Here is a 23,297-nt window from a genome sequence, read left to right as displayed (position 1 = left end):
GGTGTTGGTGGTTAGGCTCTATGATTAGTATAAAAAGGAGATGTTCAGCAAATCGAGGAAATAGTTTATAACAGTTTATATAATGAGGTTTGTGAAGGTTTTGCAGAATTTTGCATGTGCACACATAGAATTTGTATTGCTTCACTGCAGAATTCATTGTTTCGGAGAAGAGATCAACTTGCTGACACCATATTTTAGCAGAGGTGGCCAGCGGCCACAAATGCATTAGCGCTAAACGGGCTCGGCCCTGTATACCGGAAGGAGAGTCTCTGCCCCCATCGTTCAGCCCAGACGCTGAGATCTAGTTCCGAGGGCCTTCTGGCAGTTCCCTCGTTGCAAGAGGAGAAGTTACTGGGAAACAGACAGAAGGCCTTCTCGCCAGTGGCACCCTGCCTGTGAAACACCCTCCCATCAGATGTCAAGAAGATAAAGAACTACACAACTTGTAGAAGACACCTGAAGGCAGCCCTGCTTTATTGTGTTGGCAGCTGCCCAGAGTGGCTGGGGCAACCCAGTCAGATGGACGAGGTACAAATATTATCAGCTCCTGTTCTTGTGCTGCTCCACATCCTGCTGCATCGTACTTGCTGGCTCCCTGGGGCAGACACCCAGACACCCCCTGGCAATGTCTGTCCTTCTGGGACAGTAGTGGTGACACCTCCTCACCAAAACAACCCCTCATGAAGCCCTGGCCCTCCCGTGAGACCATCCCTTCCCCACCGCCAACGCCAGACTCTCACCTCTCGCAACAGGTCCTGGTCCAAGTTGTGGCGGGCCAGCAGCATCTTGCGCTTGTACTGGCGGCACTGCAGCTCAAAGTACTGCCTCTGGCGGCGCAGAAGGTTGGCCTCTTCCTCCGCTTGGTAGTGCTGCATGTTCTCCTTCTGCCTCAGCAGCCACTCTTGCTTCTCCCGCTTGGGTGTGCTCTGATTCTCCTGCAGCTCCTGGGAGAGGAAAACAAAAAGTCATGAGAAATGGGACACAATGAAGTATGATAGTATCTCCTCCTACACAGCATGGGCGAAGAACAGGATCTGGCTGGCGGAAAGGAGCTTGGGCTCTCCCACCGCGGGCCACCTTGATGGGTCCACCCACCTGTCAATCATCTGATGTCACCATGGTGACCTAGCTGCAAAGAAAGCGGGGTGCATTCTAAGCGTGCTCCTGTTTCTTTCCTGAACTCTTTGGCAGCCCAGCCTGGGATTCAAGCCATCAGTGCAGAAGATCTATGTTCCTCAAGCTGGGCTGCAAAGGAAGATCCCTGCAGCCAATCCCAGCACGGGTTGCAGTCAGTGCTGGTCAACTGATTGGTCCTGGTTGCAACCCTCTGTTTGGGCAAGGATCAGCTGCGCTTGGTGGCTCCTGACCAGGAACTCCAGAGCACAACTGATGGATGTTCAAATCAGTGTTGGTTGGTGCCAATTGCAATGCTCACTTCTGGTAAGGATGGGCCAAATTTGGAATTACTGGATGTGAGCCAAGGAACAACCAGAAGAGAATTTTAGGGCTCTTGGTTGTACCTTTGCAGCCACATCTTTACCTGCCCAATACCTGACATCAAATGTGGGCCAGGTGGCTGTGGTTTAGGAAGAATGGCATTATGGGCCAGCTAAGGCCTCCAGCCAGGCTTGATGTAGCCCACAGGCCAGAGGTTCCCCACTACTGCCCTACACCCGGGAATAAAACTGGGTAAAGAACATCTGAGTGCAGCTGGCGAATATATGGAGAGTGAGGGTGCAGACCAGCTGCAGAGTCGCAAAGGAACTTCCACAGAATACACTTGTTGCTAAACTTTCTCTAACTGCTCCTTCATTTGAGCGGATCATTCATTCCTCTTGTTCTCACTGAATGAGGAGTGCAGGCACTGCCGGAAGTCCAGCCTCTGCCAAACATTTCCCATGGTGGGCTTCTGCCCACCAAAGAGAGAGAAGAGCCGCTCATTCAGTCTCAAGGAAACAGCTCTAGGGCACTAGCTCACTCTTCACATGCAGGAAGTCGGCCATGGCTTACAGGGAACTACGAGAATTTTCAACATTGAGGCAACTCTTGAGTATTCCCTGCTGCAGGGCGGGGTATGTGATGCCCCTGACATTTTAAAATTTATATTTTATATGCATCCCCCCCTAAAGACTGTACGATTGACTCCTGAATAAGCTCCTTCAAGAACTCTAATTTCAGGTCACTGAATTATCAGGCGGTAGTACCACAGACTGAACCAGAACTTAGCAGTGTCAGATTCACATCCCTCACCCACCCATGACAGGATTCCCAGTTACAGATGGAATTGGAAGACAGCACAAGGGGGGAAAACGCGGAGGCTGGGATGAGAGACCAGGAACTTTCCAAAAGGAGGCTGCCAAGCTGGTATGACCCCCCCCCCTGCCTGCTTTGCTCCTCTTAAAAGCAGGTACCTCTTTAAGTTGCTCCTTGCGTAGCTTATACTGCCGCTTCTGCGACTCCAGCAAGTTGCCCAACTCCTTTTTCTGCTGGCCCAAGATATGTTGCTGAAACTTCTTCTCCTCAGCCAGGGCTGCCTTTGCCTGTACAGGGGATGGGTGAGAGAGAAAGAAAGGAAATTCACCCACAAAGGAAGGATGAAGACAGTTTGGCCACGCTCATGGCTGTGTGTGTAGTAGCGTAACTCCATGCAAGCACAGGAAAGTATTTTAAGTGTGGGAGAAAGAAAAGGGAATTGCCAGTATGGGGGTGTGGGCAAACTGGCAGAATGTCCAAAGCCAGAGTGGGAAACTGAGTTGGAGTCTCAAAGAGCCTGCCTGTGTCTAGCAGAAATAGGCAAATTTGCACCGTTAGCATGGTTTTCAACTCACCATTTTTAATGTGTTTGGGTGGAGGGAGGGGAGCAGGGCATTCAGGCCTGGCTATTGTCGAAGCTGGATGTCCTCTAATACCAACACAGGAGCATAAGAAGCTGCCTTGGACTGAGTCAAGACCATTGGTCCATCTACCTCAGTATTGTCTACACTGGCTCTCTGGGATTTCAGGCAGGGGTCCCGACCAAGGATTGAACCTGGGACCTTCTGCATGCAAGGCAAGCTCCACCACTGAGCTATGGCCCTTCCCCATAAGCAAAAGTATCTGCTTTTAAGAGGAAAACCGATCCCCGCAGCAGCAGCACACTGAAATGATCCCAAAGCACTGACCTACCAGGTCACAGCTAATGTGGCCAGAAGGGAAGGGAGACACAGCTATAACAGGAGCCAAAGAAGAGACCCCCTCAGCAACAAGCCTGGACCACCCCAAGTAATCTGGTCAGAATGAAAGGGAAACCAAAAAGGAGGAGCTTCACTCTTTTTATTGTGGCTGGTTTTTAACGCACCCCTCCAGCACACGCAGGACCAGTGTCAAGAAGCCAGGCATTTGCGGAGGGTCTAGGCACCGTTCCAGGGGGTCCGCTGACAAGAACCCCCTGCGCCTGCTCTTCCCTACTGCCCCTCAGCCTGGCCCAGCTGTAGGCAAAGGAGGATCCACAAATGACACTGTCTACTTGCTCTCCTTGGCTCACTGCCCGGCGGTCAAGCGAGTGGCAGCAAAGATGAAGAGGAGGAGCAACAGCAGCAGTTGGTGATGATGGCGGCAAGGAGCAAGGCTCGCTGCTGCAACAACACCCCACCTGTCCTGGGTAATGGCTCCCCAAAACCAGGAGCCGGTGCTGAGCATGTGGTTATTCAACAGCCTGAGGAACTCCACTTTCCTACAGGAGCTCCTCCACTAGGGAGGCCACAAGCTCTCTGCCTTCCTCCTGCCGCTTGGAGCCATCGCACCTGTCTCCAACAGAATCTCCCTGGCTCTGGCAAGGCGACCCCACACTAGCGCTCACCTCCTTCTCAAATATAGCTTGGTGCTTCTTGGCCAGTTTCTCAGCCTCAGCAGAGAAGTTGCTGCGATGGGCCTCCAGCTCCTTGTCGAGCCGCAGCTGGTGCTCGTCCAGCTCCGCCCGGAGCTTGTTCTCCAGAGCCAGCAGCTGCTTCTGGTGCTGGCGCCGCATCCGCTTGTAGCCGCTCATCTGGTCCCGCAGCGCCGAGTCTTGCTCGTGCTCCTGGATCTGGCGAGTCACCTGGGGAAGGGCGGCAGGAGGTCAAAGTTAGGCAACCCTGACTCTCGCCGGCCCCACTGCTTGTGTGCTTACTCCTGAATTAGAGTTGCATCCTGTTAAGGGGGAGGGGGAAGCTCAGCACCACCCTTTCCTGGGCCATCCTCAACACCCTGCCTACAGGAGCCTGTCATCTGAGAACTAGATCTGCCACATCTTGTCAATTAATCCATTTTTATCAACCACCAACCATTAAATCTGGAACTTTTAAATTATTATAGGTACTGATAAAGTTGCAGGTAGCAGACACTACCCTATTTTTACTTTATCACATTGACACCCCTCTTTCTTCCATGAGACTCCAAGGTTTGGCACACAGCTGCACCCCCTCCTTCTCTGAGACTTCCCCCTTCTAAGACGGTGCCTGCTGCACCATGTGCATCATAATCAAAAATGGTGTGGCTCTCTGGAGCTACTTTCTTGTTCATATATTAGATTTATTAATCAATTAAGGAATCAATCCATTGCTTAAGTTTCGGCAGCCCAACACAGAAACAGAGCTTCCTTTATTTCTCTCCAACAGAACATTCCTAGCCTCCCTTGGTTACAAAGTGTGTTTAGGTCTCCATGATTCTCCCTCTGCTCCTTTCCTACAATAGGAAGCTGTACCTAAGAACAACAATAGATGTTAATAGTCTATGACAAATCTTTCCCCCCGGAATCCTTTTCTAAATGGGTCACTTTGGGGCCAATTTCCCTCCATCCTGGCACCCTCTGGGGCTGCTGGGAGTTGTAGCATGAAACATGTGGAAGGTGCCAGGTTGTGGGGGCTGCATCCTGAGTCCTTAATACTTCTGCAGGACATGAATTCTCATTTTTTATACAGCTAGCAAGAATCCCATCTCATCTTAAGAAATGAGGATTCAGGAGGAAGCAGAACCTACTACTTGGAAGAAGTTGTGTAAACCCTGCAGTTTCTGCAGCCTCCGCATAAAAACAAGGTGCTGGGCCATGAACAATGAAGAGACTGAACTTGGTTTGGAGGGGGGGGGGATAATGCTTTGTCCAAACATGACTTCACCTTCCACTCACCAGAGAAGCTGTACGGATGGTCGCAAAGTGGTCTCGGTTGCGGCAGTAGGCACGGCGCCGGGCAGCTGATGATGAGCTCTGGGGCTCCATCTCAGGCTGGTATGGGTCATCGTACAGGTTGTCGTGGCCCTGAGAAGCACCAAAACAGGCCTGTGAGAAATGCAGAACCTACACGGTTCTAACACCTTCTCTGCCCACCTCTCTTTATGCTGGATGACCTGGGTCAACAGAAAGCGCCACAGCTGGGTGAGGCTGGGTGGGACGCAATTTAATTCCCCCATCCAGTGAGGAGGGAAGTGGCTCCACTGGGCTTAAATTTGCCTTGGTGAGGCAGAAATTAATGTTTTATTCTTCCATGGAAATTTTTCTGTCCTACAGGTTTACTACTAACAATGAATGGATGCCAGTTGCAAATACAACTATTAGGCAAGCAAGCGTGGCAATTTCAAAGCATTGTGCACAGTAAATACAAATAAAATAAGCATGTGGAAACAGATCGCTCTCTAGGGCAGGGGTAGACAACAAGGTGTCCTCCAGATGTTCTTGGACTACAACTCCCATCAGCCTCAGCCAGCATGTCTAATGGCCAGGGATCATGGGAGTTGGTCCAATGACATGTGGAGGGCACCAGAACATTTTCTAATGATGCAAACTGAACACTGTCCAATGGAATATGAGCCTATGCAAATTAGCTTAATTCGTACAGGAAAAATTCCCCCAAATCCCAGGTTGTCAGGTTTGTCCTTTACAACCATTGGTTTCTGGGCAGAGTGGGGAAGGTGGGATAAATCTATGCTTAAGATGAGGTTAGCTGTGAAGCAATGGGCCTAATAGGCGTTCAGAGCTAAGGATGCTTTAGCCGCAGATCCAAACTCTTTGGTCTCTACTGCCTTGCTCCCCACCACCAGTCCTATCATATTGTGCGAATCCAACCCACGTTCAGAGGTGGGCCACTCCCACAATTCACCCACCCGGGCAGGACCAACCTGCGATTCCCGCATCTTTACCACCTCCTACTGCCACCCACCAGCATGGGAGAGCTTGAGGAAGGCCATGGCAACTGGCGCTTCCCACCCAACCGGAGCTGCTCCCTAAATTTTGCCCTTCACTACGGCAGCAACTCAGTGTGCCTGCTTCCGTGCTTCTTTGGGCTCTGATCATGGAAAGGCACAAGTGACTTTGTTCCCCAAGCCCACTCAATTCTGCTCCCTGCTGTTATCATTCAGACCCTCCCACTCCCAAAGCCCATGTATCCTGTACCGGAAGGCGATGGATGACGGAGCTGTTGGAGGTGACTGTGTGCTCGCCTTCCTGCATCATGGCAATCTCAGCCCCATCGTCGTCATCGGAGGCATCTGCCAGGCTGTTGACGCTGCTGCTCTGGCTGCTAGCGCTGATGGACATGCTGGGCACCGAATGGCTACTCTCCATGCTGTTGATGGTGCCTGTACGGTGGAGAAACTGCTCCACCTCCTAGAGCAACGTAGAGAGGGGAAGAGGTTGGGGAGGAAGCTGGAGCAGGGAAGAAGCTGCCTTGGGTAACCAGGTAGAACCACTAACCTCCTCCTCTTCTGGTGCCTCTGCATTTGGGCCATTCTGTGCCTCCTGGAAAAGGATTTTCTTCATCTTGCGGTACTGCAGGTTGTCCAGCTCCCGCACAGCATCCTTGGTTCGCTGGATCAGGTCCATGATAACTGTCTGGGGACGTTCCCTCAAGAGGAAGCGATGCTGGGGAAGAATGACCACGAGGTTGGTTGAAAATGGTACTCCAGAGCAAGTTTTCCACAAATCCACTTTAACGGGATCAATTTTGTTCACTAACGACTCAAACTAATGTACACAGTGCACTCTCAGCTTGTCTGGGAGGTAAATCCAAGTGATGAGGAACCGCAAATACTTTGACCAAAACATTTAAACATTATTTTTCACAGGTGGAGCATCTTTTTAACAATGAAAAACAATGGGGAAGATTTGTATAGTTGTATCTTGGGGAACAATGTTGAAGGGAGTTACTTAGGAAGGCTGATCCCACGTGACAACTCTCCACCTCCACCCCCCACCCCATGTTACCTAGCTAATTTCACATCTTGGCAGTCCCCGGCATCTGTTTTCCTCTCAATGAAATTTCTAATAGAAAAACAGCTTTCTTCTTCTGCCCTCAGCCTCACTTTCACTGTCCCACAGACAGGGCTGTGTTGTGACCAAAGCTTCATAGACATAAGTGGACTACGGCTAGAGGAGACAGAAGGCCCCTATTCAGGGGTGCAGCTGAGCTGAGCAGTACCTTGAGCAGCACATCAGAGGTTGGGCGGTCCTGGGGGATCTTCTGCAGGCACGAATCCACAAAGTTCCGGAAATATTCAGACCTGAAAGAGGTAAAGAAAGAGCAATCCAGGAGGCCTGCCTTCTTTCCAACTCCAACCTCAGCTTCTGTCACCGGTCCCAGCTCTAAACCCATCAATCCCGATTTCCAAGGTCCTAGAATGCCCTTAATTTTCATAAACACATGAATTGGGGGAATTCTTACCAGTGACTGGACTGGAGCAGCGGAGAATCATTCTGGGCGATGTGGTATAAGGCACTCATAGCATTCATGTTAAAGAGGGGTGGTTTGCGCTCCGCTGGGGATACAGGGACACTGATGTTAACAGCGGCATTTCACTTTCCCCCAAGACATTTCCCCTCCTGCCTCCCCCACCTTAAGAACTCTGGCAGCTCCAAGCTTGCTAGGGCAAGGAGGTCCTTGGAGCACACCACCTCCTCTATTCCTAAGAGTGCATCCCATACCAAGTTCGATGCACGTGATGCCAAGTGACCAGACATCCACCTTGCCGTCGTACTGCCCCTCGTCCATGGCTAGGATCACCTCGGGAGCCATCCTGGAAAGAGAACAGTGCACAGTGGCCTGAGATCATGATTCACAGCTTGTTAAGAATCTATAGCTGGGGTGGTAGTGAATGTAGCGTCTCCAAATGTCATGGGGCTACAACTCCCATTGGCACCAGCCAGCAAGGTCAACAGTCAGGGATGATGGGAGCTGGAGAGCAACAACATCTACAGAGCCACCCCGATATACGGCATTTTATCTGCAAAAAAGGGCAACCCTCTAATTCCATGCAGTACCACTTTGCTTTTCTACTTCTCAACATCTCTAACTCTTCCCACCAGAAAATGCAGGCCCTATCAAATCCAATAAATTCTCTTTCCTTTTTAAGGAACCAAGTTCGCGCACATCGAACCTCACTCCCAATTTGCCCTGCCATGTTTTCACGCAAACACTATTCTCCTAATGAAGGGCGAGGCCTACAATTGCTTCTTGCCACAGATCTTCCCGCTTGTCTCCCGGGTCACACAAACATCCAGTTCTTGCTCTCTTACCAGTATGGGGTGCCAACAAAGGAGTTAGCGGGAGCAATGATGGAGGCCGAGCCAAAGTCCCCCAGTTTCACTTGTCCTGGCTCAGTCAGCAGGATATTCCCAGCTTTCACATCTCTGGAAAAGGTCAAAGCTTAGTGGTTAAGAACTGCACGTGGGAGTAGAGATAACCATGGACTGGAAGGTGGGCAGAGAGGGAAAACAAGTGTGAGAAGCGGGAAGGAAAGCAGGAGGATGGAATCGTGGCAGGAGAGGTGTGCACTGAAAACTGCATGCGGGGGGGAGGGGGGGTAGATGGAGATGCTTAGGGTGAACTGCTCAGCCTTATTCAAGTGGCCAACCTCTTGCACAATTATTACCAGATCGCACATAGTTCTAAGTCACAGAGGGGGCCTACGTGTAAACAGAAGGCTTTCTGCTTCAGTCCTAAAGCAGAACCAGAGGGGTTTTGTGGTTAGAGTATTGGATCAGGACCAGGGAGAACAGGTGTCAAATCCTCATTCGGGCATACCACTCGCTAGGTGACTTTGGACCAGTCACTGTCTCTCAGCCTAACCTACCTTCACAGGGTTCTTAGGAGGATAACATGGAGAGAGGGAGAACCAACTACGCCACCTTGAGTGCCTTGGAGGAAAAGTGGGGTGTAAATGCAATAAATAAATGCGTGCAAGGATGAGGCATTGGAGATGTGGAAAAGGGCCTGATGGCATGCATGGCCCCACTCTCCCAACACATGACAACGTATTCATGTGGACCCTGACATGTGCTAGAACCCAATAAACAATGGCTTGCAAATTATACTGTGGGGGCTTTGTCATCCTGTCTGTGGATCATGCAAAGGGCATGAGCAACTAAATATACAAGTTAGGATAGAGATAGAGAAACTCGAGCCACAGAGACCTGGCTTGCAAACAGCAGGAAGCCTTTGATTGTTTAGCCAAAGTGTGGTGTCCAAATCCACACCAGCAGACTAACGATGGCTTGTTTTCTGGCAACAAACCATGATGTGAAACCATGGCTAATTATGGTTTGGTGTTATCTCCTTGCTCAACCATGGGTTGTCTAGTGAGCATTGAGGGTGGAGTGGTCAAACTATGGAGACAGGAGGTAAGAACAGCTGGAAAACAAAGCAAGTTTCAGAGAAAGAAACTCTTGGCTTATTTGCTTGCCTGAAAGATAACCCATGGTTTGTTGAATAAATCTTAGTTAAAACAAAGCATGGCTTACCATTATATATGAACACAGCCAGACTGTCTGACCTTGCAGTTTTAAACCAAAATCTGCCATTTGCCACAATTTCTCTAGATGTAAAGTGGAAGGAAGTATACAGATTTTATGGTGCAGCAGCTTCAAGGCCATATTGTGCCCTGACAATGCAGGAGGTTTCAAGCAGTTTCTCTGAAGTTTGTATTCAGCTCATACATAAAGTTTATTTTTTGTCTCTGTGCTGAAAACCCCACAGGAATCGCTTGCATGAATCAAATGCAAATATGCCTTGATGTGGCAGTTAAAAGTAGCAAATAATTCAATTTAAAATCAGAAGGGTCCATAAGGACTGCACCCTCATGGTAAGATGGGGACATGGCCATTCTGCCATCCAGGCTCCTGTGGACTATGCCTAAAAACAGCATGGGAAGACGTGGGCACACAGGGCAGGACTGCTCATCTCACCTGTGGATCATGTTGTGCGAATGCAGGTATGCAAGCCCCTGCAGGGCACCGTGTGTTATGGCTGCAATCTCTACTTCCTGCAGCGGTTTCTTGTGCACTAGGAAACATGGGAGGGAGGAGAGAGCATCACATATAAGTGTAGGAAAAAGGGATACAGAATATCTACCCATCTCACGTGGTCTTGGGTACTCACCTTCCAGCAAGTCCGAGGCAGAGCCCAGGCAGTACTCCATCACCAGCTGATGGGGTGAGAAGGCAGGGAAGGAAGTTAGCACAGGGCAGAACATTCCTCTGAACCCCACCTGCCAACCAGTCCCCCAAACCATTACATACCTGGGACTTCCGAGTCACTTAAGAACATAGGAAGAGCCCCTGCTAAATCAGACCAAAGGTCCATTTAGTCCAGCATCCTGTTCCCCACAGCAGCCAACAAGATGCCTTCAGGAAACCCATAAGCAGGTCAGAAGGCAACTGCCCTCCCATCCTGTTGCCCTCCTGTCAACTGGTATTCAGAGGTATACTGCTTCTAGACATGGAGATTCTATTTAGCTATCATGGTTAACAACCATAGTCTTATCCTCCATGCATTTGCCTAGCCCTGCCCCCCCCCTCTTTCTAAAGCCATCTTAAAGCAGCAGCCACAACCACATCATGTAGCCGTCACTTCCATGAATGAATTTTGCTTTGTGAAAATCTCTCTCTCTTTTGTAAGATCCATACTTGCTCTTTAACCTAAGCAAGAAACCCAACCACCACTCAGACCCCTCCTGCACCCATCCAAAACCTCCATCGTTCAAAGATCAGAAAATCTTCCTGGAGCCCAAAAGGTTAATGTGAGCAGCTTCCCCTTTCATCTTACCCATGCTGTATGTTCCCGTAGATAGCAGCCCTTGTATTCAATGGTGTTCGGGTGCCGCAGCTTTTGCAGAAACTTCACCTCTTTGATAATATCCTGCCATTTCTGGAAGATACACAAAGGAAGCCTGAGCATGGAGAAGCCTGAATTCCAGGTAAAGGAGAATGGGACAGAGCCCAATGGATCCAGGGCACTCTCAGTTGGTCTAGAGACCAAGGGAACTTAATCACCAAGGTCTGCTGGCAGGCCAGCTGCGACTAGTGTTGTCAGAAGAGGGGTGAAGCACAAACCTCGTTAGACTGCTTCCCACTGTAGGACATTTTCTTGATGGCCACCACTTCATTGTTACGTATGTCTCGGGCCTGTGGAAGGAACAGAGTGTCAGGAAACTGTTGGGGGGGGGGGGAGCAATGGCCAGATTCAGAGGCAGTTGATTCAGAGGGCTGAGCAGAGGCTGGCTTCTCTGCCTGGAAAAAGTAATGCAGATCAAGAGGGTACAAGTAATGCAGATCAAGAGGGTATTCTCACACCCAGAGATGTCCACTGGTCAGAGGCATGTTGGGGGTAACAGGAACCCATTTCATAAGAACAAGAAAGGAAGCCTGGATGAATCTGACCAAGAGTCAGTTCATTCCGGATCCTGTTTCCCACAGTGGTCAACTAGCCCATAAGGGGTGTGGGGAGAGGCAACAGCCCTCTCTAGTTGTTGTTCCCCAGCAGCTGAAATTCAGGAGCATACTGTTTCCAAACCTGGGGCATACATGCAGAGCTTATAACTAGTAATCTTCTCCACAGTGAGGGCAAAGTGGTGTGATGCTAATGAGTAAGAAGGCGCTGGAGGGCATGCTTTAAGTGAGCCTAGAGGGGTGTGTTCAATTCCAGCAATATCGCCCCGCCCCACTCCTTCAACACTCACAAAGTAGACTGCTCCGAAGCTGCCATGACCAATCTCCCGCAGGTCAACAAAGAGCTTTTCGGGGTCATCCTTGAAGAACAGTTCAGCCACCTCAGGGTCCTTCAAGCTGCCAGCCCGGGCATTAGACGGCATGGCGGCCGTGGAGGAGGCTGGGCTTCACCTTTGCCCTTCTCCTAAGGTGGGGAAACAGAGGTTAGCAAGCTCACTGAGGGTAAGACATGGTCTGATAGGACACACAATGAGGCTACCTTCCTGAAGCTAAACATATCTAGGCCTGATCAGTGAGGGGACTGGACCGGGGGAGGGGCATTTAAGGACCTTATGTAGGTTGCCTTGAGTTCCTTACTGGAAGAAAGGCAGGTTATAAAAATATATCAGACTCCCTACAAAAGGCCCATTCTTTTGCTAAATCAGCCAGGATGGGGAATCTTCCACAGCTGCATCCAATCTAGTCACTGCTCATACAGGACATCCTTCAAAAAAGAATCCAGGAGTCGCAAGTTCCCACCCACAAAAATAAGAGAAGTGGTGTAGAATGGTAATCAAGGAGAAGAATTTGGAGGGGGGGCACCAATGCCAGCAAATGGGGTGAGACTTCATAGAGATCAGAGAAGATATAGTGGTTTCTCTTCTTCGTGTTGTGCTCCTGCTGCACTAGCAGCAGCATTCAATTGGGAACTGAAAATGTACTGAATTGGGGAACTGCATGCACCCGAAACTTTGCTTATCACTAAGTTTTCCAACTTTTCTGCTCTAACCACAACAATATACCCGGGCAAGCAAATTTCTTTTAGAAAATAAATTACAGGCTCCAATTCTTCCTAAGAAACCTCAGGAGTATCTCCCTGAGATACAATACGCTCTGACTCAGAGCACACTTGTCCCTGCTGCTTTCCCAACTAAAATAACCTCCATGACTTGCTCCTTCTATGACAGGATGAAGGTTCTTGCGGGGTTTTCCCTCTTCAGCGTGGAAGGACTGAACATGCTTCAGCTCCATGGTCTTGCATGCGCAGAGCCACCTTCCCCTTGCAGTGGACAAAGACCTGCATGTACAGCAGCCTCATTCTCACAAAGAATTGCCTCAGTTTAATAAACTTCTTTCTTGCTTTAGTTTCCCTTCTCCTCTTGTTGAAAGTCAAGTTAGGGAGGAGGAAGAAATTAACAAGATCTTCTTTAAAGACTACTTCTTTGATGGCAATTACTCCCAAGGATGTATAAACAAAACCAAAAAGAAATAATCAAGCCCAACCCTTCCAAGGTTGCTTTTGTGATTCTATCTTGTGCTGCTTTCCTTAACAATTCTTTCTAGAGCAGGGATGGATGGGGAACACGTGGACCTCCAGAGATTGTTGGCACCCAAACCCCTATCAGAATAAGCCAATGGTTAGAAATAATGAAAGTTAAATAGTCCACCACCATCTTGAAGGCCACAGGTTCCCCATTCCTTTTCTTGGGTAAACTGAGGCCAGTCAGTTGTGAGGGGCTGAAGGGAATTATGGGGACATGTAGCAAATGAGACTTTTGAGAGGCTTGCCTGAGATTTTACTGGGCTTGGTACAGGAGAAGTGGAGTAGGTAATTTTTTTATTTCTAAAATTTTATACCTGCCCTTCTCCAACCGGTTCCAGGGTGGGTTACAGTATTAGAATATATGGTTATAAAAACAGTTACGACCATTGCAGTGATAACAACATAGTAAATCCTCTCTGAACGGAACAGAACAGTATAAATCCAACAAAAGTTCAGTCCCCCAAAAACAAAGACCAGGGCAAAGAGGTGTGTCTTTTACATACAGTGAAAGCTGTCCAATGAAGATGTTGCACACAATTCTGTGAGGAGGGAGTCCCACCATTTAGAGGCTGCCACAAAGAAAGGCCTCTCCTGGGCCACTCTTCCCCACAATTCTGAGGTTGAGGATACCAAGGGAGCCCCCTCAGTCGATTGTAACACCCAACAACTTTGGAAGGGGTGGAGGCAGTCTTTCAGATATTTGGGGCCTGAGCTTTTTAAGGCTCACTAATGTGATCACCCTGAACTGGGCCCAGAGACCAATAACCCTGTACCCAGGAAGCATGGACAGTACAGAAGTTGATTAATCCTTATTAGTCCTCAAAGAGGTGCTCAGAGCTGTTCACCACCTGGAAAATATCACCTCCATCATACAATTTTATGTTAAAAGCTAACCATCCACATATGAAACAGTTGCATGTCACTATGTTGAAATGTTTTACCTGCAACACACTGCCCCAATTGGTACATCTATGGAGTTTATTTTAATCAAGGTCTTTAAGATTAAAAGATGCAGGTCGCATAGAAGTAAAAAAAAAGGGGGGGAGAGCAGAAATACATTTCAGATTGTAAGCCTGCAGGCAGGGGCTGTCTTGCATGCTATTGTATGCAAGCCACTCCAGGAGACTTTTAGGTTGAAGAGTGGGGTACAAGTGCTCTAAATCAATCAATAAATTCTATGGCAAGATGACCCATACTTCTTGATGTGGCATTATAGTGTACAAGAGGCTGAAGCTTCTGAAAGAGAACACAGACTAATCCAGGCAGCCTAGACTTTAGCTCTGAACCCTACATCAAACAACTCAAATTTCCAGACGTACCAACCTAAATTCCCCGGGAGAGATCCTTCAGCAGGAGAATGTGTTTGCTGCTTGCAGTAGCTGCAACATATGACCCTACACTACATGGGAAGAGAGGTGGACAGCCATGCTGCCTCCCACCCTGGCCCAAGGAAGACACTCCCAACATGGGTACCCTGCTTCCCAGAGGGGGGACCTCACTATTTTGGAGTCTATGCTTAATGCAGGTATAAGCCACTATTCTGACCTTATTGCTAATCACACCCTGGCAGGCTGGGCACTCTTCATCTTTGCTCAACACAAGAGGCAAGAAAGAGGTCTGTAAAAGTTGGTGCCAGCTACTCCCCCCACCTCTGGATACCACCTCTGCAGGCTGCAAAACTCCACAGAGATCCTTTGCAGGCCTCCATCAGCTGAATGAACCAGCAGGGTATTCATATGGGCTAAAACATCTTGTATGTCTGGACTGCGGATCCATTCCTAGTCCTTGAAATTAGTTAGCTGGATGTAACCCCCTGGAGTCTTTGCCTATGGGAATGGGTCAGGTCAGGCTGGCTAGATGAACATTAGAAAAACAAGACCCATGGCCTTTGCCTTTTGGGGGGGGGGCACCAATGTGCATCTAAACTCTGTTTGCCAAAACAAGTTTCTTGGGGTACCTCCTTACCTTCTGGGATGGGCAGAGCTCATTGAACCAATTCCCCTCCTCCACCCAATGAACAGAAAAACAAGGAAATCAAGAGCCTGCAGGCAGGCCATGTCAGCGAGAGGAAATCCTTGCATTGTTCAGTTGCTTCCCAGGGAACAATCCAAAGCAAAAAGGCAAATCAGAAGGCCAGCCTGGCAGCAGTAATGCGGGTGGGAAGGCATCCTTCTGCTGTACCTCACTTCACTAAGCAGCGCACAGAATTTAACCTCTCAAGTTTGGTTTTGAGGTTCCAGGCTAAAGTCAATGGAACAGGGTTATACAATGAATTCAGAGAAGTCATCTAGGGCTACTCCTTACACAGAAAGAAATGCCCCCTGCAGCATAAGCTGTATCGTCTGCAAAAAGGATCTGCAAAAGTAGATCAGGCTCTCACCCAACATGGAACAGAAGACCTGCTTTCAGGTCATCATCAGCAGGTCTGGATGTCACATTTGACCCAAGATGTGCAGACTAAAAGTGGAACCAGTTTATAGGCCTGTGACTCTTAAGAGTCATGCAAGATTTTGCTGCTTCTGCTGAAGCTTTGGGAGGCTGCAATTAGACACAGAAAGCAGCAGTTACCATTTGCCAGCATACTTCTATGCCACTTTTCCAGAAGTTCTCATGGCACTTACATGAATGCACAAGACACTTCCAATAAACACAAAAAGAATATATAATCTTTAATAATTTATTGTAATATAACTATTTAAAATGACCTGTGCTAGAGGGTCAAGAGCACTCCTGAAGGCATGGCTTAAGGCTTTCTTCTCAACTGCAGAGTGTAACACAGGGGTAGGGAACCTCAGGCCCCTCAGGCCTCTCTATCTGGCCCTCAGAACTTTCCCCAGGCAACAGCACTCACTGGCCCTGCTTGACTGCCTGTGTGTTTCTACCCGGCTAGAAGGTATCTTTGAACTCTGATAATGCCTCTTGCTTGCCCAGATGGCAGAAAGAGAAAGGGAAGTGTGAGTTTTTCGTAGAAACCAACCTACTGTTCAAAGGTTGCTCTGCCCACTTTTGCCTCCGTCCCTGTGCACCACCAGCATGTGACCCTCAGAAGGCTGCCTAGAAGGGAAAGCAGCCATTGGGCTAAAAAAAGTTCCTCATCCCTGCTGTACCGGATAAGCACATTTGGAAAGGAGTTAACCACCCAGGACAAACAATACACCCTGCTTTTTCTATAGCATGTGCTTTGGCTCACTTGCTCAATCCAGCTACAGGGAGTTATGAAAATTAGTCAGGAAGCTCTGACACAGGACCTGCTGCCACTTTCAACAATCTGCTTGCAGAACACGCTACCCAGAATGACATTTGCCAAGGGTGGGTGGACGGACATGTTGTAAAAAATTAAGTGTCTATCCAAAGGCTGGGAAATGGACCCTTGACCTTAATGGCTTTCCAGCTACTACAATTTAGAGAACTGCAGATACTGATCCTGAGTTCTTCTGTTCATTTTCACAAACTGTGGATGTAACTTGAGGATCTCCTGAAGAAAATGCACCTCATATGCCTGGATGGAAAGAGGGGTACCAGATTTCTGACAGGAAGTAGCGACAAGCTTATTTATTTAGCTGGGGATGCCAACATGCTAAGTAGGTGGACAATGATGGGCTCAACTGTGCAGGAAAAAAGAACAAAAATGCATTACCTAGTATACCAATGTCCACCCCAAGTGATTGCCACTGCACCCCATCTACTAATAAGGGTTTTGCCTCAAAAGCTGCTGGGATTGTTATGTGTGCTTGGAAGGCCAAAATTGGTGAGGTTGCCTCTACTCTATTTTACCACCTGAAATATATCTAGCATTGAGCTGTTTACACTGCATTCTTTAAGATACAGAGATTAAATAAAACAGAAGAAATAAAAGAACAGCCTGATTATTCTGGGTTTAATCAGTGAAACAATAGACAGTGAAAGCTGGTTAGGGGAAAGTCTTAAGAGAAGTGGTCATGAGGCCTCAGGCCTAACTTGGCAATTAAAGCTAGGTAACTTATGACAGCAGACACTTGGCAACAGTGAAATGTAAAATCCTAAGGCAGACTTTCCACAAACATAAAGTCATTAAATCTCAGGTGAAAACAGATACACTAGGAGACAGTAGCATTAGGCTGCTGAAGTCCCATTAAAAAGTGAAGAACATATAAACTCCATCAGGTTCTCCCTAATGCAAAACATCATCAGTGGTGGGGATATGGAGCAAGGAAGAGCCATCTGAGCCTAGAGAGGAAGGGGGCAGAATTATCCAATACCCACAAGGTGGGCTTTAAGTATTTGAAAGCGGGATAGTGCCACAGTTGTGGCACATGTGGATCTTTCCACACACCCAAAATCAAGAGGCCTAAAGATCACCTGCCTGCAACACTGGAAGCCACAATGTCTGGACTGCTCCCAATCTCCAAATGTTAGCCACTGTCCTTTGTGGTAGTGGCAGAGAAGCAAGTTGTGGGTTTTCTTTCTTTCTTCACTGGCCCAGTAAATGCTTTTAGACAGCACCTTGTGCCAAATACCACCAATGGGCAACAAAATACTATCACAGAATGAAAGAAAGGACAAACTCTGGTCCAGTTTGTTGAACTTACTCAGGGGAGGCCACTGCACCTCCACAAAGGGCTTCTGATCCCTTCTCCTTACTTAAGCCTCAGAAATATTCACACGTAGCCCATTTGAATACCCTCTTGATAGATACCTAGGAAACACATTAAAGCTCCAGCCACAAAACTGCAAAAGAGCTGCCCTTCACCTGTTGCTGCCCTCTTCATATTTGCTGGCTTTGCACTGCAACTACAAGGATTATAAAATGCTTATTAAAAATTATGGCAGCAATTTCTATATTTAATAGATGTATATCCTGTCTTTTTTCCATCACGGAACTCAAGTCCCCAGGCACTCTTGCCATCCAGGAACTAACCAGGCCCAGACCTGCTTAGCTTCAGCAAAGCTACAGCATCCTGGGTCCACAGAAGCACATCTCTGTTCTGTTATGTTTCCTAGTCCTTCCTTCCCAGGCAGCACAATCCTTTGAATGTTTACTCAGAAGCAACTCCTACAGTGCTCAATGGGGTTCATCTCAATTAAGTATACAGGGCTACAAATCATACAGTGCCATCCTACACGCCTACTTAGACCTAAGCCCTTCTTAATTCAATGGGGCTTACTCCAGGTAAATGGACTCCAGCCTTAAAGTCTCTTTCCTAAATATTCTGAAATACCCTGTCCTGGCCTCTTTCCTTTCAGAGGTTCTAGGCTGCTTTCATTCCAGGGGGTCTTCTCCCCCGCACTACCAATTCCTTCTGTGCTGGAAGAATACAGGGCCTACTGAGTAACCTGTGGGTAACTCAGAAGCAAGCCCTAGGGGTTGTATTCTACCACAACAGCATGACAGAAAATAATGCTTTGAGAACACAATGCAGTCATTTCCAGAGATTTTGCTGCAACCATTAGAAAACTATTTTAAGAAAGAATTGGAAGGAGTTCAGTTACCTTAACAAATGCCCTTCGCCGGCCGGAAGAAAATATTGCATTTGTCCAGACTAGTGAGGTGATTTAGTTTTGCATACCCTGTCACATATGTTAAGCCCATGGAAAGACCCGTAGTCATGAGATGTACATAAGACAGACTCTCACCAAACCAGATTCAACTGAAAACTAAAGGCAGAAAACAAGACTGGCGTTGGATGTTATAGAAAACACTTCCACTTTTCGCAAGTCCTCCATAGTGTCTAAAGGGGAACTTTTGTATGTGTCGAGGGGGTGGGGTGTGCGTGTGTGAAAGAGAGAAGTTTTAATCGTATCTCAAGCTTCTACATGTGTCCTTTCATTCATTCCTCTGCTTGCCAGCTCTTCTTAACAACATATTCTCTGACAAAGGACAAGATCAAAGTTAGAAACTTTCGGCTGTTAAATTTATCTGACCAAAGAGTGTTACCAATTATTATTTTATGTCACATCGTGGTGAGATGTGCAAAAAGAGGCAGCCTCTTAACACAGAATCAGCAGCCACAAATATAGAAACAACTCCACCTCCCCTAAGTAGCGCCTGGGCAAGAGGGGTAGGATGCTTTTATTCTTGGTCTGGGTTGGCCTGTTTGCCGTCCTTTGGCTCAAAGCAACACTTTTGTTACACCATCATAATCATCTTTTTAAAAAAACATCTGAATATTCCAGGATAAAACTTCTCTCATGATGACATGTCCAGCTGAAAGGAGGCTCATGAGTCTGTTTTAGATTACTGGAAGAAAGAAGTGTATTATAATCAAGAACATAGGTGGGGAAAATCCAGCAAAGGAAAAATCCTAAATGGTCATTGAGAAGTCATGCTCTTTGAAGCAACAGGGGCAGAACCAGGGTTTTAAATGGACATGTGTATTAGGGGAATGGGGCTGCAATTCTAACCTCACTTACATGGGAATAAGCCCCATTGAACTCAACAGGACATGTTTCCAACTTGTCACAGAACTGTGCTGTAAGTCAGAGAAACTGGAAAAAGTGTTGGTTCTTTTCTTTTCTTTTGGGCTCTTGATATAATTGAAATGACTGAATCAGCATATGTGGACAGATTAGTAACTTTGGGACATTCATTTGCAAGGCTGTACCCAACTAAACAGACTAAAATAAGAGTGTTACTGGTCACAAGAGAGAATCAGCTGGGTTAAAAGTCTGAGGAGCTCCTGTCAACAAAAGAAAAGCAATTTATCCAATTATCTCGGTGGCCAAGCACTTCAGAAAGAGCCTTCATAAAAATATCACAGGAAAAGCTTTGTCAAAAAGCAACCAAGTAGATACTGGGCCCCATCTTGCATGATAAAACTACTGCCTATTAGGACAGCGGATGGAGGAGCCCCAAAAGCAACATAGCTCTCAAGGACTCTTACTCATCCTTGATAGAAGAATGCCACACAAAACCTTTCCTGAAACCTTCTGGAATGATGTTCAAGCTACGATGAAAATTGTTGGATGCACACCACAAGAAACACCCCTTATTCTCAGACTCATTTTAAATTCCTACCTTAAATTGGTATGTCCCAGAGAAATGTGCAATCCCTTGAGGTGGTAATATTCCCAACTCCCATTTTTTTGACCCAGGTCAAGCAGCAATACAATCCATGAAAGTGGAGGTCTTGAAACTTGTGTGCTTTATGGTAATGTACTTGATAAACATGCCATCATTCATTAATTGATCTTCTGAGACGTGGCATGTACAGAAATCTAGAATGCTGAAGACCTCTTCTTTAAAAGTACTAGCCCCCAAGTTTCTAGAGAGGTATCTGAAAACAATCCTGGTCCACAGGGTGGGCGGGGATGCGGGGAAAGAAACAGACAACTGCCATTGCTCAAGGAATACAGTACTGGTTTTCTCATACCCCACTGCTTATAGATACCGCCTCTTAACAGCACCTTCACACCACCAAGTACTAAATAAGGCTCAATTTATCTAAAACTCTGAATTAAATGTGAAACTCCTGCATATTAACAGAACTGAATTTTTTGTACAGTGTTATATTGAATGCTGAATTTTATTTTCCTCTCTGTGGAATATGGGTTTCTTTGACATTAAATCCTTTTCTGGTTGCTCCTGAGAATATGAAAAGAGCAGGCCCAGTGGGAACTGGTCCATGTAGCTTAAAAGGATGTCAAATTGAACACCATCCAGCACTTAGGACAAGCCATTCATCCTCCTTCCTTCCAAGTGGTCATGTTAAACCTCATTACTCTGCAGTATCTGTGTGAAGCACCCCTGCAACCAAATACAGTTCCACCATGTCTTCCTCCTAACCCATTATAAACACACATACAAAACTTTTGGTAGCATGCTACGTTAAAATCCAACCCCAGACCACAAGCCAAGGGCAATCATCCCATTTCCCCAAAATTCACTCCTGGTTGCATGCTCAATATTTACAACAAAGTTTCAGCCTGAATGATGATTGCTAGGGAAGCCAACAGTAGTCCATCATGTTAACCTACCTTGATAACACCTACATCCCCAACCTTGTCATCAAATATTTAAGAGCATAAAAACAGGCCTCTAGGTTTCCTTAAAAGCTGAACAAGATCTAATGGAGAGGAACAGGACTAGGAGCCAGGGGCTTTTAGTTGCAAAGTCAAGAAATGAGTCTAGCAGTCATAGTGAGATGCAATTGATAGGTTGCAAAGGAGGTTTTTGGGAGGGATGGGGGTGGTGGTGTCAGCTTTTATTCTCAATAAAAAGAAGACAAGGATTTGAGGTGGCAGAATGGAAACCCAGGACCCATGTTCTGGTGAACAGAACTCCTGGTTTCTCCAGAAGAGGGCCCAGATGTGGCAGGGAAAAGCTGCAAGTTGCTACTCCTTCATTAAGCCTTTAGAAGAAGAAAATGAGTTCGGGGTGGGGTGGGAGGGCGTGTGCTTCTCAACACAGGAGGCATGATTGTTGGGGGAAGGCGGGGGAAGCAGACAGAAAGAAAATCGGATTTCCACAAAATTGGTGCATACAACCTCTTTGTTCTGCAAACGTTCACCTTCTGTTATCTTCCCAGCCTCCCCACCACCCCCACCATAACACACATCCCTTCACCTCTCCCCTGTATCAGTACGTTCAGGTCTCACCTGTAAGTCTCGGCAGCTGCCTTGATACTGTTCCCCTTGCGGCTCCAGCTCCAGGATATTGGGGGTGGGGAGTACACCCCCGACCTCCTCCTCCTCTTCCCCAACTCCTCCAATCAAGGAAGAGGGTTTAGAGGGAACTGTCACTGGCTCCCCTGGACGAGGGAGGCCTCTGCGTAGGAGACATAGGGCACCTAGAGTATCTCCCTCTCTCTGGCTTGGCTAGGGAAGAAAGGATCCGCAGAAGCGAAGACGTGCAGGGGGCTCTACTTAAAGGGGAAGGATTGGGGCATCCCTTTGAAAAGGTGAATGAGGAGTCTCCCAGCAGACACAATTCTACCGAGACTCTTCAGGGCGGTGGGGGGGGGAGGGAGGAGAAGAGAGAATATCCCAAATTAGAGGAGGGGAAATCTCTATCAGACAAGAGGCCCTACCGACAGACGACTCTTTGGGAAGCCTATTAAGGGAAAGAAGACGCGGGTTAAGTGGGACGTCGCAGCCCCTGTCATATATTTCAGGTCGGGTGAGCTATAAAGGACCCACAGGTAATGGATGCGGAGGGGACTCAGGCTTGCACCTCCGAAGCGGAACGCGCCGCCGCCCTCACGGGGAAACTGGGGCGGGGGGTCAGGAGGGGCTGGGGCGGGGTGGGCGGACGGGGGCGGGCTGGTCCTCCAGGAGCCCCAGAAATCCTCCAACGTCCAGGGAGCCCTGCGGGGCGGGGGGCTGGGGGAAGGGAGGGGCTACCTCTCTACGGCAGAGGGTGGGGTCGGTGATGTGGAGTACTGTGGGGATGGGGGGCCTGGCGCTATCCGGCCCCCCCTCCCCTCTCTCGCCTCCTCGGGCTCCTCTGCCTTCTCACTCACTCACTGACTCCAGTTGTCCCCAAATCCAAGATGGCGCCCAAGGCAGGAGCCAGACCGGAACCAAGGCAGAGAGAAGCCCGGGCGCATGCGCATAAGCGGCGGCGCGCGGCGGAGGAGAGGGCGCACGCGCAGTGAGCCGTGGGAGGGAGCCGGGAGAAAGCCGCATGCGCCGCGGACTGGACACGCGCCGAACGCCTTTCCGAAGCCAAGGAACGGCCGCATGCGTAGAGCGGAGCGGAGACGTAGCGTACGACTTGCGCCTTGGTAAGGGCGTTCTGGAGAGAGAGAGAAAGTTAACCGAGCATGAGCTGTGAGGGAACAAGGTGTTGCTAAATGAGACAAAGCGCATGTGCACTAATAAAAGGGAGCGAGCGAGCCGAGTCGCTCGCGAGGGCCCTGCATTCATTGGGTTGCTGCGGCGTTGATGGGCGGGACCGTGGCTTCCCTTGACAATACGAAAAGAGTGCGGGCGGATGTCTGGAACCGGGCCTTGGGCAAGGAAGCCGCGCCGGGCTTGGAGGAGGCGGGGCGTCGGGAAGGGCGAGGGCAAACAAGGAGGTCGGCGTCCTGGTTGGCTGAGAGGGGAAAGAGCTGTTCAATGAAAGGA

The 23,297-nt window shown here is 48.3% G+C and overlaps 1 protein-coding gene across 2 annotated transcripts in view; it reads right to left on the bottom strand.

Moving 5' to 3' along the window:
• The window catches only part of TAOK2 (TAO kinase 2), a 39,787-nt gene that overhangs the window by 15,848 nt on the left and 642 nt on the right, over positions 1 to 23,297 (bottom strand). Inside the window, exons 2-17 of one of the 2 annotated variants that reach the window (XM_083469125.1) lie at positions 21,828 to 22,965; positions 11,962 to 12,134; positions 11,336 to 11,407; positions 11,049 to 11,150; positions 10,383 to 10,428; positions 10,190 to 10,286; positions 8,522 to 8,635; positions 7,931 to 8,022; positions 7,671 to 7,764; positions 7,428 to 7,509; positions 6,704 to 6,871; positions 6,404 to 6,616; positions 5,144 to 5,272; positions 3,839 to 4,075; positions 2,412 to 2,540; positions 741 to 944 (exon numbers count right to left, since the gene is read on the bottom strand). In XM_083469125.1, the coding sequence (XP_083325251.1) occupies positions 741 to 944; positions 2,412 to 2,540; positions 3,839 to 4,075; positions 5,144 to 5,272; positions 6,404 to 6,616; positions 6,704 to 6,871; positions 7,428 to 7,509; positions 7,671 to 7,764; positions 7,931 to 8,022; positions 8,522 to 8,635; positions 10,190 to 10,286; positions 10,383 to 10,428; positions 11,049 to 11,150; positions 11,336 to 11,407; positions 11,962 to 12,093 (1,911 nt within the window). In that variant the 5' untranslated portion in view covers positions 12,094 to 12,134; positions 21,828 to 22,965. Of the gene's footprint in view, positions 1 to 740; positions 945 to 2,411; positions 2,541 to 3,838; positions 4,076 to 5,143; positions 5,273 to 6,403; positions 6,617 to 6,703; positions 6,872 to 7,427; positions 7,510 to 7,670; positions 7,765 to 7,930; positions 8,023 to 8,521; positions 8,636 to 10,189; positions 10,287 to 10,382; positions 10,429 to 11,048; positions 11,151 to 11,335; positions 11,408 to 11,961; positions 12,135 to 21,827; positions 22,966 to 23,297 lie in introns of those variants that run through there. The other variant, XM_083469126.1, reaches the window with a different exon arrangement.

The sequence above is a fragment of the Podarcis liolepis genome (assembly GCF_965112155.1).
Source record: "Podarcis liolepis genome assembly, chromosome: 13".
Taxonomy (NCBI): Eukaryota; Metazoa; Chordata; class Lepidosauria; order Squamata; family Lacertidae; genus Podarcis; species Podarcis liolepis.
The sequence above is the reverse complement of the archived record's forward strand: the minus strand, read 5'-3'. Positions and strand labels throughout refer to the sequence as shown.